The sequence below is a fragment of the Saccostrea cucullata genome, unplaced genomic scaffold (assembly GCF_032062105.1).
Source record: "Saccostrea cucullata isolate Sc308-1 unplaced genomic scaffold, CSIRO_AGI_Scuc_v1 ctg1478, whole genome shotgun sequence".
Taxonomy (NCBI): domain Eukaryota; kingdom Metazoa; phylum Mollusca; class Bivalvia; order Ostreida; family Ostreidae; genus Saccostrea; species Saccostrea cuccullata.
Window position 1 is genome coordinate 20990 of NW_026939738.1, and position 19108 is coordinate 40097.

At 31.5% G+C, this 19108-nt stretch overlaps 1 protein-coding gene across 1 annotated transcript; it reads left to right on the forward strand.

Moving 5' to 3' along the window:
* Positions 1-5553: 5553 nt before the first annotated feature.
* On the forward strand, positions 5554-18978 carry LOC134253835 (polycomb complex protein BMI-1-A-like). The gene is made up of 10 exons (XM_062736427.1): positions 5554-5668; positions 9698-9809; positions 10119-10215; positions 12850-12905; positions 13038-13082; positions 15950-16061; positions 16888-16936; positions 17042-17140; positions 18050-18130; positions 18214-18978. The coding sequence occupies exons 2-10, from the start codon at positions 9698-9700 to the stop codon at positions 18829-18831; spliced, it is 1269 nt and encodes a 422-aa protein (XP_062592411.1). The 5' UTR covers positions 5554-5668; the 3' UTR covers positions 18832-18978.
* The last annotated feature ends 130 nt before the right edge of the window (positions 18979-19108 follow it).

The window sequence follows — 19108 nt, forward strand, 5'->3', positions numbered from 1 at the left end:
CCAATGGTTTCGCCGTCATACATATCTATAGACTATAGAATTAGTAATTTTTATACAATTCCACAGGTACTTGGGTCGTGGTTTATAAATATTTATAATGTACCTTATTGATATGTAAAAAAAGTAAAGGTATGCAGGCTCCGTAATCGCTTGTTTACATGGCTTGTTCTCTTTAAAAAACGCTGCACCTACCGATATTTCTGCACCGGACGCCTCAGAACATTGATTACTAATTGTAAATATCCTCACATCTTGCAAATAATTCCTAAAAGGTGATTTTTAAACAATTTTTCAAACTTTTCCTTAACGTGCCCGGAACTAAGTGCAAATACTAAAACCCGAATCAAAACGACGAATTCCGGCCATTCTGACACTCCAAAATTCTAGAGGCATTCCGAGAAATTTAAATATAACTTGAAAATCCCAGAACTATTTATAATTTTCTCGGAATGCCTCTAGAATTTTGGAGTGTCAGAATGGCCGGAATTCGTCGTTTTGATTCGGGTTTTAGTATTTGCACTTAGTTCCGGGCACGTTAAGGAAAAGTTTGAAAAATTGTTTAAAAATCACCTTTTAGGAATTAATTATTTGCAAGATGTGAGGATATTTACAATTAGTAATCAATGTTCTGAGGCGTCCGGTGCAGAAATATCGGTAGGTGCAGCGTTTTTTAAAGAGAACAAGCCATGTAAACAAGCGAGTTGAGCAGACGCCATTACGGAGCCTGCATACCTTTACTTTTTTTACATATCAATAAGGTACATTATAAATATTTATAAACCACGACCCAAGTACCTGTGTACAATTCATGAGCCATGCAACTATTTTCGCATACTACCATGTGTTTACACAGCAGACGACAATCCAAAAACATCGTTCGTTATAACATCAAAATATATTTCTTAGATCTAAAAGGTGTAGCGAATGTTAGATAAAATTGCAATATCTTTAACAATTAACAATTTTTTAAAGCCAATCTGGCGTATTTTTACCAATCTAAATCCTTGATTAATCTGTGACCTCTTTCCTGTTGAGCAAACCCGGAATAAAAGGAAGCCCAACCCCGATGTTAATTTTGAAGTCTGCATACATGTATCATCCATCAAACCCGACTTCTTTTCTCAGAAAATAAATGCATAGATCTAATTTATATTATTGAATAGATGCTAATATTGACTACATATCGGTTATCTGATAAATTTACTGCCTTGCAGAAATACTGTACAATTGTCGATTTTCCTGCACCAAACGACGAGATCGTCTTTCTGGCTTTCATTTACATCGATGCTTGACTCAGATGGAAACTGACTTGCACATAATACATATACATACCTTTTTTAGTCTCGATTTAATTTACTTTGTCCTAAACGCATCCAACTATCATTTTACTGAAAGAAAAGAATGAGAATAACCTCAATGGCTAAATGTAAATATTTATAATCAAAAAAATATAAGTAATATATAATTTCCTTTAATCTGAAAAGTTTAATCTATTTTAACTCCAAGATAATTTGCCTTTGAGAAAAGGCCCAAAGGCCCTGTAAATCAGTATCATCGAAAAAAAGAATCGCATGTAAATGATTTCATAAACATTAGGCGTTGATTTCCAGCATGTTGTAATTTTGATTCATCAAATTATAGACCAATGTGGTATCTGAATTAATATTCTGCGTTTCCGTACTTGGTCAAATTTTTTTCCTTTAAAGCAAAGCTTAGTTTTGTAGCTTTTGTACAGCAAGTCATCCCAATATGGAGAAAAAATAATATTGATCTCAATATAAGCCTTCTTTTCTTTCTGTATAATGTTTCGGTTTTATGGACGTTTTCTTTGATTTGGTCACGCACGTATTCACAGCGAAATCGTAGATATTTTTACATCTCTCTCTCTCTCTCTCTCTCTCTCATAAGAAAGTATGTACCTTTTGTAATTCAACCTCCTTCATTTAAAAACTAATTACAAAACTGAGGAATTCACACACTTGTTATCGTTATTTGAGTATGTATTTTGGTATAAAATAGTCCTTAATCGTGGGATTGAAGAGGCATATGACGTCAGAGAGCTATTAATGCCTCCATTATGTCTTCAATGCACAGAGTTATGCATTCCACGAGTTTACGTTAAACCCACACTTCAAGGGAAAATAATTTAAGCCTGCTTTAGAATACTAGTTATATTGCACTATAACGGTAAATGATATTGAAATCCAATGTATTTTAGTTTATTCAAATGCAGGAATTAGGCCCACAGTGTTTTCGATGCACTTTCTTTCAGTTTCAGCAGTTTCGCACTTGCCTAAATTTTGATATGGAAGGCAAGTTCTGAATATTAGGAGAATGTAATAAATAAAAGCATGTGTAACTGCTTGGTGGGAAAGTATATAAAACTTTTTTGTTGTCGTTGAGCGGTGAATCCAAAAAGAAAAGGGGGCACAGCAAAGCGGAGCATCGAAAAGCATTAAAATTTTCTATTCGACGTTGATGCTGATGCAAATTACGTCACTTCCGTTTCAAACAAGGACAAAATAACACACACACATCCTAACACACTCACACAAGCGCATTTCTATATCCCCTCTAACTTAAATGGGAGGTAATAATTATCATGCATTTCTGAATCTATCACAGAAATCCACCTATTACAAAGATCTGAAACATTACAGTGTGCTTCAAAAGGGGCAAGGAGATTTTTTTTAAGTTTTTTTTTTTTTTTTTGCGCATGATCTGTCACGTAATTTTGGTGAACATTTTCTTTACCCATCGTTTTTCCTTTTTTATTGATTTCTTTTTTTAAATAAATATCCTACCTTTTCAATTTTGATGGATCCTATCTTTTTAATGATAGTAAAAAGCAACCACTTTTTCTACAACACTTGTATAAAAATGTTTGACAAGTATATATATTAGTCTAGGAATTTTAATGATGTGTATAAAACATGATTTAAACATTCGAAAATAAATTGCGATGTAACCTTTTCCCTTTTTATTATAGCTGCGTAAAACGAATAATTTACTGTTGTAACGACATCCTTCCATTGACCTTAAAAACAACCCCTCCATTTTAGTTTGACCTTCACCCAGCATTTAATCAATGTGTGAACAGTTCGGCGTTGTAAATGTAATCGTCTGAATATCAACCGACATTATTTTGTCGTCTGCCACCTAGTATCACGTGATTCTTCCGGCTAAGGTTGGGCGTTGTCATGCTGTCAATTTCTTTTTGGTACCTAAGAAAAAAATACAAATTGTCCAATCAGACGGGTGTCACACAGATGAACGAATTACCTGAGCGGATGTTATTTTTCTATTGGCTAATTTGTTTTTTCTGGTTGGATTTCATTTTTTTTTAAAAAATGCAGATTACTTTCTACATCAAAATAATAAACTTCGTAAAGCGAAAAATCGTAATGCGTAGTAAATTAATTCAATTTCGAATTTACCTATTCAAATTTAATTAGCAGTACTTAACGTTTGTTTAACAGGGCATGCAACCCGTTTATTATACCGACATTTTTTTCTGTTTTAGATTAATGCCATGTTTGAAAATATTTATTCGCCAATTAAGAGCCCAATGATATATTTTTTTTAAAAAGAACTTTGTGATAACAAATGTATAACATTCTCTCAATGGTCGCTGAAAAATATTTACAAATCCAAATAAGCTGAACCCAAAAGAAAAATGGCTGCATCTAATTTACACCTATATCAAAGACGTAAAAAAAAAAAGGGAGCAGAATTTCGGTAAGTATATCATGAAATTCGTAGATAGATAATATTGTCTTTCTGACATACTTTCTATTTATCAATAAAAATATGCATTATGACTATAATATTAAGCCATCTTTAAAAAATTGTTTGGTTGCCTTCTCTCGATCGACTGGCTTTAATTGCCCTAACTCAAAACTTTTTTTAACCCTCCAGGAAACAATAATTTTTTATGTACACTGGAAAATGAATTTTAAAAAAATAGCAATGCTGCATTGAAATTGAAATTTTCTGAGGAAAAAAAATTACACTTGTACCTACCGATCCAATATTTTCAGAGTAAGTCGGGAGAGGGCAAACAAACTGCTGAGTTTCATTTTTCGCAGAAGAGCAATAGTTTACAACAGACACATGGATGAGTTTCAAGGAAAAAAATATTTTCGTTTCATTGATAACAAAGCGAAACTCATTATTTGAATTTCAATAATTTCTTCATATTTTCTTCTTTTTTAATATAAGAATAGTCTTCGAATCTTGCTTTCATTGCAGGAACTTACTACCTGAAAAATGTCCGAGATGAAAACTTGAAAAATGTCGGAAATAGAAAATTATAAAATGTCGGAAATGGAAAGATGAAAATTTAAAAAAAAAAAATCCGGAAATGAAATGCAGCCAATCAAACACGATTCTTAAACTGGTCTTAGGTACATTTATTTATTGAATAAGAACAAGATTTCAATTTAACATCATTATTATCTAACAATATATTTTAGTTTTCAAAAATAGATTAAAAGTTCGTGTCATACAAAAATGAAAATGTCTAAAAGAATTGTTTCAAATTATGTCCATAAGTTTTTTAAATTTATTTTTCTCTATCATTGAAAAAGATAAAAATGCCTAAGACTACATCAAACAACAATAAATAACTCAACTATATGTATTAAGCTTAATCAATTTTTCCCTCCATTTTAAAGCTTCCAATAAGGTTGTAATTAGTTTAAATGAAAATTTAATAGACTCTCAACAAATGCATACTGTACTTAAAGAGCCTTAAAACCTTTATTTAATTTTTAAAGACAAATTATAAAATAAATAATTGAATAAGTAAAGAAATAAATAAATAAGATAAAAACTTCAGATTTTACGGAAGCACACTTGCTGCTCTTTTTGTTTTTAAACATTACAGGAAATCTGAAATTAGTTTCGTTGATTTTTTTAAACTGATTTTTTTTTTCCTAATTGAATATCATGAATGGAAAAGCTGTATTCAAGCTGTTAATATGTTTCATAACCCATTTAAAAAAGTCTTTTTTTTACCTAATGTATTGAGAAAAGCTCGAAAATTTTCAACCAAGAAAATAAATTTTAAAAAGGCAAGGAAAAGTTAGTAAGTCTTCAGATTTATTTTAAATTAAATTATTTATAAATAATTTTAAAAGTATTAAAATATGCATATATATAAATAGATATTTTTAACAATGGGAAAAAACCTTTCAGTCACCCATTTTTAATTTTATTAATGTTAAACATGCACTAATCTCTATTTAAATAGATTTTTTTAGCATGCAATATTAAAATAATTGAGGTTCTATTTCAAAAGCTTTTTAGCTTATATAACAGAGAATAATTTTCAACCGCAAAAATAAGTTTCATTTTACTGCTTTCTGAAAAAAATCAACAGCTTTAACGGGCGAGCGAAAAACTTTATTCTCGTATTTTGACAAATAAATGACTCTAAAAATCGCATCTTACAGCAGATGGTCTTTTTCTCTATGGAAAACTGAAGCTGCATTCTGATTGGTCAGATAGATTGAGCGTCTATTTTTATCCAACAATGTAGATCGGCTTTTGAAGCGATTGACAGGTCATGTGACCAAAGCTAGGAACGCTAGGAAATTATGTAGAAATTTGCTGGGCTATTTCAACAAGAAATATCGAAGATTTCACCTAAAATTGGACATAAGAGGTATGTCAGTTTCACTCTATATCTCCCGGAGAACTTAACTTCGTAAATGGAAACCGATAGACTATGAGACGGCCGAGATATTTGGCCAGAATTAAAACTGTGACCCCACGCACGATCTAAAAATATCAAACAAAATGGCGACGGTCAATACGCGATTTTTATCCAATTTCCTTTGTTGCGATAAAATCTTAGTGGTATGACAGGCGACTGAACCGGTTGTTTCAAAAGCGATTTAATCAGTATCGATCAAGGATTACAGGAAAATTAGACATATTCCCTTGAGCACTACATGCATTGTAGAGTTCATAAGGGCGGATGGCGGATTACTGTTTTGTCTACGTTCAACATTTTCGCCAGAATTTTACAGTAGAAATAGTGCGTTCACAAATGTCAGAAGTTGCAGTACTAGTTATCAGATCATTATTGTTACAAAATTAAAAATAGCAGCTCATTATGAAAACGTATATATTGGCTTAAGATAAAAACCGCTTTATCATCTATAAATTAATTGATGTCTCATTTGGAATGAAAAATATCGATAGTTGGATTTAAGTTGCTGGCTAGGGGTCAAAGTTCACGAGGAGCAGGTGTTTTGGCGATAAGGGGGATGACCCCCCGCAGTGATGGTGAACAGACTTTCGCCCCCTGTACAATGGATGATCTGTGTGTAAATTCATCAATCACGCGTCAAAACGGCGCGAGTGTAAATGAAACAAATCGGTAAAGAAAGTAAATGAATATCTGTCCAAATTAACACTCTCTTGGAAACTACATAAAGAAATCAATGTGGCAGGGAAATGCCTTATTTTTAAGTATTAGAAATATATACTTTCTATTATACACAGTTATATAAAAAAGTGAAAATTAATGAAAATATATAAAAATTTAGTCCTGAAGAACATGTGCATGTAGAATCTGAAAAGAAATACATTGTATGAGTATAATTCATGAAAGTATACTCCTAAAATATTTGGAAAAAAAATTAAATAAAAGAAAAACTCGCCATATTAATAAAAAAAAAGATAATGAAATTGTAGAAGTTGAAATTTAGATTTCTTGACTTTTACAAAAGGCCATAATGGTGCTAATTCTGTGTTGGTGTTTGAATAATATATGTTGAGACATTTTTTAAAGTGATTTATTTTATTAAAAAAAAAAAAGTAAATTACATATACTTCTATTATGTTTTTTACCCATGCTTTTTTTCCCATGGAGAGACGGATTTTTGGTTTTGTTTCTGAAATTACAGCTAATTTTTTTAAAATTAATTTTTTCCTAGATTTGTAAGATAAATAATATTTTTTTTATTAATGTAACAAAAGTGCATAAATGCAACGTTCCTTAATATCTAATGAACTGAAGTCGCAAAAGGGACAAAGGGGGGTGTTGAGGCATTGTTTGCTTTTGTTAGAATATACAAAAAGTGTAAAAGACCAAAAAATCGTGCAGATTAAAATCTGTATAAAATTATTTTAGTGAGGCTCGGTTGAGCCGCGTCACGACAAATTCTTCCGCCGCTGCGCATAAATTCAAAAACAAGGCGAAGAGATTTCTCGAATGTGAAGAAAAACAAAATACGGTATATTTTTTCAGTTATATCAGACATTAATGTGTAGAAACTCGGAATTCTTCTATCCCATCAATATAAGGTTTTAAGTTTTCACTTGTCTATAATGACCCAGATTATTCAGTTTTTAGGTCAATAAATGTTACACTTGTAAAAGACAGGAAACGGTTTATGTTTTGTGATCGTCAGCTCAGTTATTTCAGTTTCTGTAACTTAACACAGGAATCGCACATTTCTCTGCGTATTTCTGTTTATAAATTGATTGCCATAATTAGAAAAACAAATGCTGTGAGTATATAAGTTATAACTACTGTAATTGGGTAGGGGGAGTATATAAATATGTGTCACTTTTCTGTGATTAATATTTCAGAAGCATTTATTCCGTTATCTTATATCTTTAGTTAGTGAGGGAAAAAAATATATTTATGCATGCATTGCATGTGAGGCAAATAGTTAACCCTACGATTATGTAATTTATGAATCATGGATACGAAAAAACGCCACTTATTATTTGGACCTTGTGATTTGTGAAGAATTATCTTTCTTTTGAAGATTTTTTTTTGGTGAGGGGAGGGGGCGGAGTGTTATTTTTCTTCCAAATTCTCTAACTGATCATTTGCTTTACTTATCTATGGAAAACAGAGGCAGCCTCGTTAGCCCCACACGAACTACCCCCTAGTATGTTTGTAAACGACTTCACTGCATATATATGTAACGCCAAATTCTGACGACTTCACTGCATATAACGCCAAATTCTGAATTTAACCGAACTCTTATACGCAATAAGTACCGAGTTCGAAGAATGAAGAGAGTGATAAGATATCTCTTTGATGGTAAATCTAATGGATTTTTGCAGAAATATTTATTATATTCCATAAAATTTCATTCTCTCCGCCATTAAAACTTTCCTTCATTTCCACTGTGGCAAGAACAAAATGCTCCATCTAGCTCCCTGTAAATAGTAAATAAAATACATGTAGTCTATATTATTCTCCTTATTTGTTTGAAACAAGAAAGAATAAAACGTAGTCTTTTATTCTCAATTAGGTTTTTTTTTATGTCCTTTAAAATTAAAAAAAATATCTGATTTGATTTGAACATATTTTATTATGTAACAAATATATAAATGGATTGGGCAGCAGGCATAGCCTATATAAGCCCTCTATGTAAAAAATACACATAGTAACAGGTTTATATATGACCAATAAGTTATATATATAACACAAATTATTTTGCATTTTTTATGTTATTTTGCATTTTTTATATATTTGTAAGGAATATTTATGTAAGTTTTTTCATACTTTACGATTATGTGCATTGTAAGCATTTGCTGAATGTATATCAAATAACTTTATGTTATTTTACTCAAAATTTATTACAATTTTACATTCAACCATCTGTAGCTTAAAGCAATATGAGCTGCATTTTTGATAATTTAATATAGCTGTCACAACGTGTTATTATGATAAATATTTATGTAATTTAAACATCTATGAGCAATTAGACTAAAATAAAGTACTAAAGTATTACAGAAGAAAGACTTTTGTACAATCAAATATATAGTATTATTAAAGAAATCAATATTGTACAGGACGACAATAATGTAATTTTGCTTTAATCAAAGCTTGTAAATAGATCTTCCATTGCAAATATGAGCAACAAAGGTTTATAAATGTTCTTTTTCTCTGTCCTTCAAATAATTAATTACAATTTTGCAACAAAAATTTCCGACATCAAAGTTGCAGCTCATATTGCTTTAAAAAAGGTTTTAATACAATATGGCTGACAGAGAAGATGAAATACAGAGCAGAGGATAGTGATACAGTGATATGAATAGCGATTAAAATTCCCCATAATTGATAGAATTGAAAATCTCTCTCTCTGTCTCTCTCTCTCTTTGACATACAAATTGTATTTCAATATATACAGTGTGTATATAATTATATACGTAATGTATGTATTTATTTTATGCGTATGTATGTACTTAGGTATACAGTCAGTGTAAGATTATGCGTATGTATGCAATTTTTTATGCGTATGTGTATGTATTTAGGCATACAGTGTAAGATTATGCGTATACGTATTTCTTTTATGCGTATGTATGTTTTTACATTGTAGGCATACAGTGTAGGATTATGCGTATGTTTGTATTTCTTTTATGCGTATGTATGTTTCTAGGCATATAGTGCAAGATTATGCATATTTATGTATTTCTTTTATGCGGTATGACTATGTATTTAGGCAAAGTTGCAAACTGTTTAAGATTATGTGTATGTATGTATTTCTTTTATAAATGCATAAGTTTGTATGTACATGTATACTTAGGCATACGGTGTAAGATTATGCGCATGTATGTGTTTCTTTTATGCGTGTGTTACAGTGTATGTAATCAGGCATACAGTGTAAGATTATGCGTATATATGTATTTCTTTTAATGTTTTATGCGTATAATTATTTTCCAGATGCCGGGGACGGTCCGTATAAAGATCACGGAGCTGAATCCTCATCTGATCTGCGTATTGTGTGGCGGTTATTATATCGACGCCTCCACCATCAGGGAGTGTCTGCATTCTTGTGAGTTGTATACCTTAAGGTTCATCGATACTCTGCTAAGAGAGATAACTCTTATTGGCATAAATGTTCTATTACTCCTTTACAGATTTGCCAAGTTGAAGTGTCTTTTTTTTCCATGGTAGAATTGTTTGTATTTTACTTATAAAATACATTTCTTTTGGAAAATGATTAAGGTTCATGCAACATTTTATATGAGTGATCAGAGGGTTTATGAACCTTAACAAAGAAGAAAAAAAATTTACAGTATACCCAGCATGGTAGTTGTGTTTCACAATTGATTTATCTTTTTTTTTGTCCCTCTGATTTCAGTTTGTAGGACATGCATCATCAAATATCTTGAGACAACGAAATATTGTCCCATTTGCGATGCCATGGTCCATAAAACAAAGCCCCTTCAATATGTCAAGTAAGTCAATACATATCAAAATAAGTCAAGATATCCTTTATACCGGAGTATCTTAATATGTACCAAAGTATCTCAATATAAACCAAAGTATCTCAATATATACCAGATTATCTCAATATACACCAAGTATCTCAATATATACCAAAGTATCTCAATATAAACCAAAGTATCTCAATATATACCAGATTATCTCAATATATACCAAAGTATCTCAATATATACCAAAGTATCTCAATATATACCAAAGTATCTCAATATAAACCAGAGTATCTCAATATACACCAAAGTATCTCAGTATATACCAAAGTAAGTCAATATATACCGGAGTATCTCAATATGTACCAAAGTATCTCAATATATACCAAATTATCTCAATATATACCAAAGTAAGTCAATATATACCAATGTATCTCAATATGTACCAAAGTATCTCAATATATACCAAAGTATCTCAATATATACCAAAGTAAGCCAATATATACCATAGTATCTCAATATATACCAAAGTATCTCAATATATACCAGAGTATCTCAATAAATACCAATGTAAGTCAATATATACCAAAGTATCTCAATATACACCAAAGTATCTCAATATATACCAAGGTAAGTCAATAAATACTGGAGTATCTCAATATGTACCAAAGTATCTCAATATACACCAAATTATCTCAATATATACCAAAGTAAGTCAATATATATATACCAGAGTATCTCAATATATACCAAAGTAAGTCAATATATACCAAAGTATCTTAATATACACCAAAGTATCTCAATATATACAAAGGTAAGTCAATATATACCAAAGTATCTCAATATATACCAAAGTATCTCAATATATACCAAGGTAAGTCAATATATACCAAAGTATCTCAATATATACCAAAGTATCTCAATATATACAAAGGTAAGTCAATATATACCAAAGTATCTCAATATATACCAAAGTATCTCAATATATACCAAGGTAAGTCAATATATACCAAAGTATCTCAATATACACCTAAGTATCTCAATATATACCAAAGTATCTCAATATATACCAAAGTATCTCAATATATACCAAAGTATCTCAATATATACCAGAGTATCTCAATAAATACCAATGTAAGTCAATATATACCAAAGTATCTCAATATACACCAAAGTATCTCAATATATACCAAAGTATCTCAATATATACCAAAGTAAGTCAATATATACCAAAGTATCTCAATATATACCAAAGTAAGTCAATACATGTATATACCAAAGTATCTCAATATACACCAAAGTATCTCAATATATACCAAAAGTATCTCAATATATACCAAGGTAAGTCAATATATACCAAGGTAAGTCAATATATACCAAAGTATCTCAATATATACCAAAGTATCTCAATATATACCAAAGTATCTCAATATATACCAAGGTAAGTCAATATATACCAAAGTATCTCAATATATACCAAAGTATCTCAATATATACCAAAGTAAGTCAATATATACCAAAGTATCTCAATATATACCAAAGTATCTCAATATATACCAAAGTATCTCAATATATACCAAAGTATCTCAATATATACCAAAGTATCTCAATATATACCAAATTATCTCAATATATACCAAAGTATCTCAATATATACCAAAGTATCTCAATATATACCAAAGTAAGTCAATATATACTAAAGTATCTCAATATATACCAAAGTAAGTCAATATATACCGAAGTATCTCAATATATACCAAAGTATCTCAATACAGTGTAGTTACCAAAGTAAGTCAATATATACCAAAGTAAGTCAAGGTTTTCCAAACTAAGTCAATATAATTATAGTTATACCAAAGTATCTCAATATAAAGCAAGTTACTTTATATATGTATACCACAATAAGTCAATAAACTTATACTAAAATAAAAGTCAATACTTATACTTAAGTAAGTCAGAAAGTACCTATGTAAGTTAATATATACCAAAGAAAGTCAATGTATATCTACATGGTTTTAAAAGTAAAATAAAAAAGTTAAAAAAGTTAAAGATAAAAAAAACTGGGAAGTCCTGAAAAGATTTGAGGAGCACCTGCAACACGGAATCAAATATGTCATGCCTCTATTTTGATATAATTAGACAATAGTCAATTTAAGGTGTACTGTGATATACGTTTATGCATATGCTTTTCTTGTGAGTTGCTCATGCAAATTAAACTTAATTCATCAGTTTTCTCCAAGTTTTATTTTAATACGTTTATTTATTTTTTATTCTATTGCTGCGTAGAAATGAGTTTGCTTGTTAAGATATATCAATTCTTGATATTTTTTAACTAATTATTTTTTTTTTTCATTTCGTTTTTTCCCCATTTTTCTTCTCTAGATATTTTTATAGAATTGTAACCAAGTTATAAAACGTTGCATTGCAAGAAATGCTGTGTTCAATATATAAACATATACTAAGTTTTTATTTTTGATAGGATCAGGTGTGGATTTTTAATCAATTTTTTACATTCTTTAGAAGAATATCACAGAGCAGAAGGTTTTTTTTCTGACTTTTAATTAATAAAAGAGACATTCATACACAGAACATAATAAATTTAATTAATGAAGATGACGTAAGAAATTATATAATGAAATTCTTTAATTTTTCTTTCAGATCAGACAAAAACCTGCAGGATTTGGTATATAAACTCGTTCCGGGGCTTTATAAGGGTATATTTAATATTAATGAAGAAATTCATTTGCACAGTAAAACATAAGCGCTTTCATTTTATGGGTTTCCGCTGCTTTAAAAGCTAGATGGGTCTATCATGTTCGTTTTTTAAATATTTCTTTTTTTTTCAGACGAAATGAGGCGACGGAGGGACTTCTATTCCAGTCATCACGAAGGTAAGTCAAATTGTACAGAATTCTGTAGCTTATATTAAAAAAATGTATTTACTGCCACATGGTAAATTCCAAATTTACAAATGTCAGACACAATATCTACAGACCCTTTCTGTGCTTCAGTTTGGAGATGGTCGCAAGTTTTAACACCTCGACTCGATTTAAATGTTATGTAGTGGTAAAAACATTCTAAAATTCTTGAATCCTGATATTTTTATTCCAGTTATTTCAGAAATTAGTAAATTATTTTAATTGATAGATGTCAAACATTGTGATATCTCGATTTGTGATATATATATCGGGTGAAATGCACGATATCTGGTGAAATGTACGATATCTGGTCAAATGTAAGATATTCGATACCAATTTGTGATAATATAAAATGTGTTTTTAAATTGTCGCAAGTACAACAAAAACAAAAATACCATAGAAGAAAACCTTAGATGGTTTAACATAAAGAGAAGGTCAAAACAAAGAACTCTCACGATAGTACTTTGACCATAGAGTAACAGGGAAAAGACTTGAAATAAAGAAAAAAAATCACTATAGCCATTTGTGTAGAAGTGTGAGCGGGAATACGGTTCTTTAAATGATAATCAATGGTTGTAGAATAAAAAATGTTTGTTTGTTTTTTTTAAAAGACAACCTATTTGTAAGAAGAAAAGATATTCCTTTTTATTAATGTAACAAATTTGAAAATTTAACTGATGAATTATAAATAATACTTGTATTTAAAAGAATTAAGCATAGTTATTTTTTTTTTTGGCGGGGGAGGTTAACTTTTTTATTATGTAGGACAAGCGTATTTAACCACACCCCCCATTTTTTCATGACATTTTGTTACTATACAACACCTAGTTATTCTGAATGATAAACCTCCTTCCTGTCGAAAAAAATCGTAAAGGCGTTTCATTCACACCTGTTGAGAGAGCTGTGGGAAACTTGTTTCACGACATGTAAACTGCAACAGCTGTCACTGGGACGACACTTACTTATATGTAATGTATGTACACCTATCAATCATTAGGACAGATTAATATAAGCATATCAATATTTAACCGGAAAATTTCTGTCCATGTGTGACCACTTCCTGTTGTTAAACCGGATCATGTTTTCCCAAGCTCCAAACAGCTCAGTATTACTTAAATGGTATTACATGTATGAACGGATTTATATAACTCAAGAAATTTGTAAATTATTGTAGGATTGCTTTTAATCGAAACTCTTTTAAGTTCTACATGAATTTTCAGGAATGGAAAGTTGATTTAACAATAAGTTTCCTTCGCATTAGTAAGAAAAAAATTTCACTTACGGATATAAATGCAGTGTAATTTTTATTGATAAAAAAATCCAATTCCTCAAAATTACACAAAAATTTAACCTTCTACATAGAAAAAAAGAAGAAAAGTATCGAACTTATATTTTTTTTATTATTTCAAAATACACTTTATATATGCAGCCACCCTCCATCTGCATGATAACGGTTTATAACCAGCACTGTGATTGTCCAAAATTTCAACTTATATATATGTATACGTCTTCTCTCTGGTATTTTCACTGTTCTACCAAAATATCGCGCATGCTCCCTCACTTATGCTTACGGCCTCCTTCTCTCTGGAAAGACTTTTCATCTATCTAGTAATCTGTTTCAAAAAAGTATTTCCGCGCAGGTCCCTCCACTGGTGTTTCTTGGCCTACGTCTCCTGGGTTTTCTTCGGGAGGGGGGTCCAGGATAGGGCTTTAGCCTTAGCAATGGGGATAGCTGCAGATCTGTAGCGTTATGGTTTTATATATTTGTCCTTGACCATAACGCTACAGATCCCATAATGCAAAAAAGGTGCAATTTACGGCGCAATATTTTTTGCGCACTTTTGGGGAGAATTTCTCCACTTTCCATTATTGGTCAATTACCTACCTTTCACTCCCTAATTCTAAGCACATTATTTAACTAATCTGTATATTTTATCCATCTCCCAACCCTTTATATTCGTCTCTACGAGTGATAAACTAACTTGATCAAAATTATTTGTTAGATTGCTGAAAATTCACTTCAAGCGAGTTTATTGCCAGTAGAGATAAATATAAATGGTTGGGAGGTGGATATACATATTGGCTACAGAATGTGGCTAGAATTAGGGAGTGAAAGGTAGGTAATTGACCAGTGCTTGGAAAGTAGAGAAATTCTCCCCAAAAGTGCGCTAAAAATATTGCGCCGTAAATTGCACCTTTTTGCATTACGGGATACTGTAGCGTTATGGTCAAAGACAAATATATAAAACCATAACGCTACAGATCTGCAGCTACAATGGGGAAAGCCTCGTAGGGCTTGCGTTGTGATGTTGCAGTACGAGGATTTCCCCTTTGTTACATGTACATCATCTTTTCAACTTGGGATTGATTTTTTTTTTCTCAACCACAGTTCGATTTCGTTCAATTTGTCAAGCTATGATGTATCTGATCTGAAATGTCGCGAAAACCTTCATTTCCCCGCCATCCCATTTCCATTTCAAAGTTCTATATAGGAACCCCAAGTCGTCAAAATTATATCCATTTCAGGTCTTATTAAGAATTACATGAACAAGTCACAATAACTTAAGCTTTCTACATTTCAAAAAAAGAAATGTTGAAAAGCAATTTAGCCTTAGCTACAACCTCGATTCAAAATTTATCATCAGGTACTCAAACAATAGATTGTAGGTGGCCGCCCTTTCGGGGCTACCTATTGAGCTAGATTTAAATTCATGTATGCCACTGATCAAATACGTGTAAATCATTATTATTTTGTCTGGGGATCTTTGAATATATGGAGGTTCAACTTTTTTTTAGGAAAAGATGACCCTCGTTATGTTAATTATATCTTTATTTTTTAGCTGACAATTCTGACCCCCTACGGCCCAGTGAAGCCCGGGGATACGAGGACAAAGACAGACTGATCTACACAGAGGACGAGAAAATCAGCCTCGCTTTGGAACTTTTCTCAGAGTAAGAAGATCACAAGACTTTTTATTGCAATATGCGCTTATTTGCTACTTTGTGAGATTTTTTCGAAAGGCGATTTACTGCACATGTATGTTGCACGATTTTCCCATGAAATACAAAGTCAAATTTTTAAATATGTAGTAATTATTTTGTTTCATATTAAAAATATTCCTGCGATAATGATGGTTGACTTCATATAATTTTCATATTCTTAAGTTGACCTTCAAATGACGAACTTTTCCAGGCATATGATCACTAGAAATGTTTTATGTCATTGTTTGAACTTGTTCTCAAATGTTTACGGACGACATTTTGTTTATTGGCGAAATCAATCGTAAATTATCCAGTAGCAATTAAAAATAACAATAAATGACTTTTTTCTGTGATTGATTATTTGTTTCACTTCAGTTAAAGACGACTGACACACATTTGTGGTTTTAATGTAGCTTTTAGGATATACAATGTATCTCTATACATGGTAATGCTTACCCTTTTTCGTAAAATGTTTATTGTTGAATTTAAAAGAGGCAGACGAAAGAACTTTTTGAAATGATTGTAAACAAAATGCTAATATACGCTGGTGCTGTACTTAAATGTTGCTATATGTCGTCAAAAATTATGAGTCGTGCTTTTTATTTATTTATCTTTTTATTTTTCGTTTTCTAATCTTCGATTTATTTTGTTACTGTGTGAGTTTGTGTAGGTGACCGTGTATATGTTTTTAATCATTAATATTCCCAATTTATTTTTTTTTACATATATCCAGAGGTTCATGATTGCAAATATCATTACCTGTTCATGATTAAAAAGATAATTCTTTTATATTCAGCGTCCCCGAGTTCACCAAAAAAGATTCCGATAATCCCAACAGATTGCAGGTAAGGCGACAACCAAAACATTAAAAATGTCCGTAAAACTAAAAATAACCAGTAATTAAATTTAAAGAGCTCCTTCTAGAAATGTTTTTTTTCCTTGTTTTGTAGCAGCAAGACATTCGGTATTTACAGTGCCCCGCGGCAGTGGCCGTAGCACATCTAAAGAAATTCATCCGCATGAAGTTCGACCTACCGCCAAAATACATGGTAACATTCTTATAATTTTTTTCTTCTTCAGATTATATCTGTATTTTGCAATTAATTCATATTGAGAATTTTGATTAAAATGTCGTGTTGCGTTAGATATTGGATTCTAAAGAGTTGTTGAGATCATGATTCTTAAGGCGAAAGTGGAATTTAACTACAATGTATATCATATGTTCATATAAAGTTCAGCAAATGATATCAAGGTCAATGACGTTATGACCTTGACTGTGACCTATATGCTAAAAATAACTTTTGGAACTTTGTTGCCACCGAGCGCATAGTATTTCACAAACACATCTTGTTTCTTCTTCAGATCATATCTGTATTTTGCAATTAATTCCTATTGAGAATTTTGATTAAAATGTAGTGTTGCGTTAGATATTGGATTCTAAAGAGTTGTTGAAATCATGATTCTTAAGGCGAAAGTGGAATTTAAGTACGATGTTCATCATATGTTCATCATATGTTCATCTATACATGATATAGTAAAATATAGAAAACATCTTCGCAAGACTATCCGGGCTGAGTGGGAATGAATGAAATGTATTTTTATAAGGAGATAAGCTTAATATATTAGTAATTGAACTAGATGTATATGGGAAAAATCTGTAATAATATTCTTCTCAAGAACCACTGGGTCAGAAAAGCTGAAACTTGTGTGGAAGCATCCTGGAGTATAGTGTAAATTCTATAAAATTGTTCAAATCATGCCCAGTCATAGTGTTGGGCCGCAATAGGTATTGCAAGGGTGGGTGGGGGGTGGTTCTGGTGAGGAACAAACATGACCAAAGATACTCGAGGAGCGTTGTGGCCAATGGGGCTCTTTTTTTCCCCCTAGAACTCCCTTTATTGTGTTTTAATATGTCTCAAATGTCTTTCATATCTACAAGATATCATTGTGTTTCGCAGATCGACATCTATCACTCAGATGAACCCCTCAAGGATTTCTTCACATTGATGGATATTGCTTATATATACACGTGGAGAAGGGTAAGGGTTTTTTTCCGCTGGTAAAATAATCTCTTTTGAATAAATTATTGTTTCGTTACGTGATGTTTGAATTTTTTTTTCAGACAGCACCGTTAAGGCTTCTGTATACTGTTTACGAACAGCGCGCGAAGAAACGAAGAAATTCAAATGAAGAAGACGTGAGTCAAACGCAAAAACAACCAAGATTAACGGAAACAGACCCGGATAATGTAAAAGAAAGCAAAGTAACCGAAAATCGAGTAAGCGCTTCCCCGGAAAGACCATTAGGTGACGAAAATTCATCTCCGGATAAAAACGAACTCAAAACAAAGGAAACAGAGAAAGAGTGCAAGGTTAACATCGAGGAAAAGGTCAAGGACAAAAGTGAGGATAAACATGACGACGAACAAACTGTGTCAGAAAGCAAAAGTTTAAAACAGTCAACGAACAAGCCAAAATTAACTGAAAAAGACAGTGTGAAAAATATCATGTCCGGAAAGAAACCAGCACAGAAATCGCTCCACGAACAGGGTGGGAAATTCTTTTCTTCCAATTTCTACAAACGTAAAGCAGCTCTCCATCCCGACATTGGTAGCGATTCCCCGATGGATCTGACCAAGAAAACGCTGAAAAAACACAAGGAGTCGAGTACTAAGAAGGTGGGAAAAGAACAAACAATGATGAACGGAAGTCTCTTTCCCGGATATGAGTTCACGGACTAAATGTTGTGGAGGAAGGTTTATTAGTTGCTGGTGCATTTACACAGACACTTCATTAATTGTTACTGCATGTAGTTAAATACTTTTTTGTTACCGACTTTTTATACAAACTTGCCAATTATTCTTACAAAGTAAACACGGAAAAGTCAATTTAATAGTTGTTAATGTAGAAAGGGGAATAATTCATTCTTTACTGTGTTAAAGATAGCGATAGCTTGCGCAACTGTCCGTCTTTTATTGTTTGTTTTTTTTAACTCACACACAGGACAATATCCGTCTC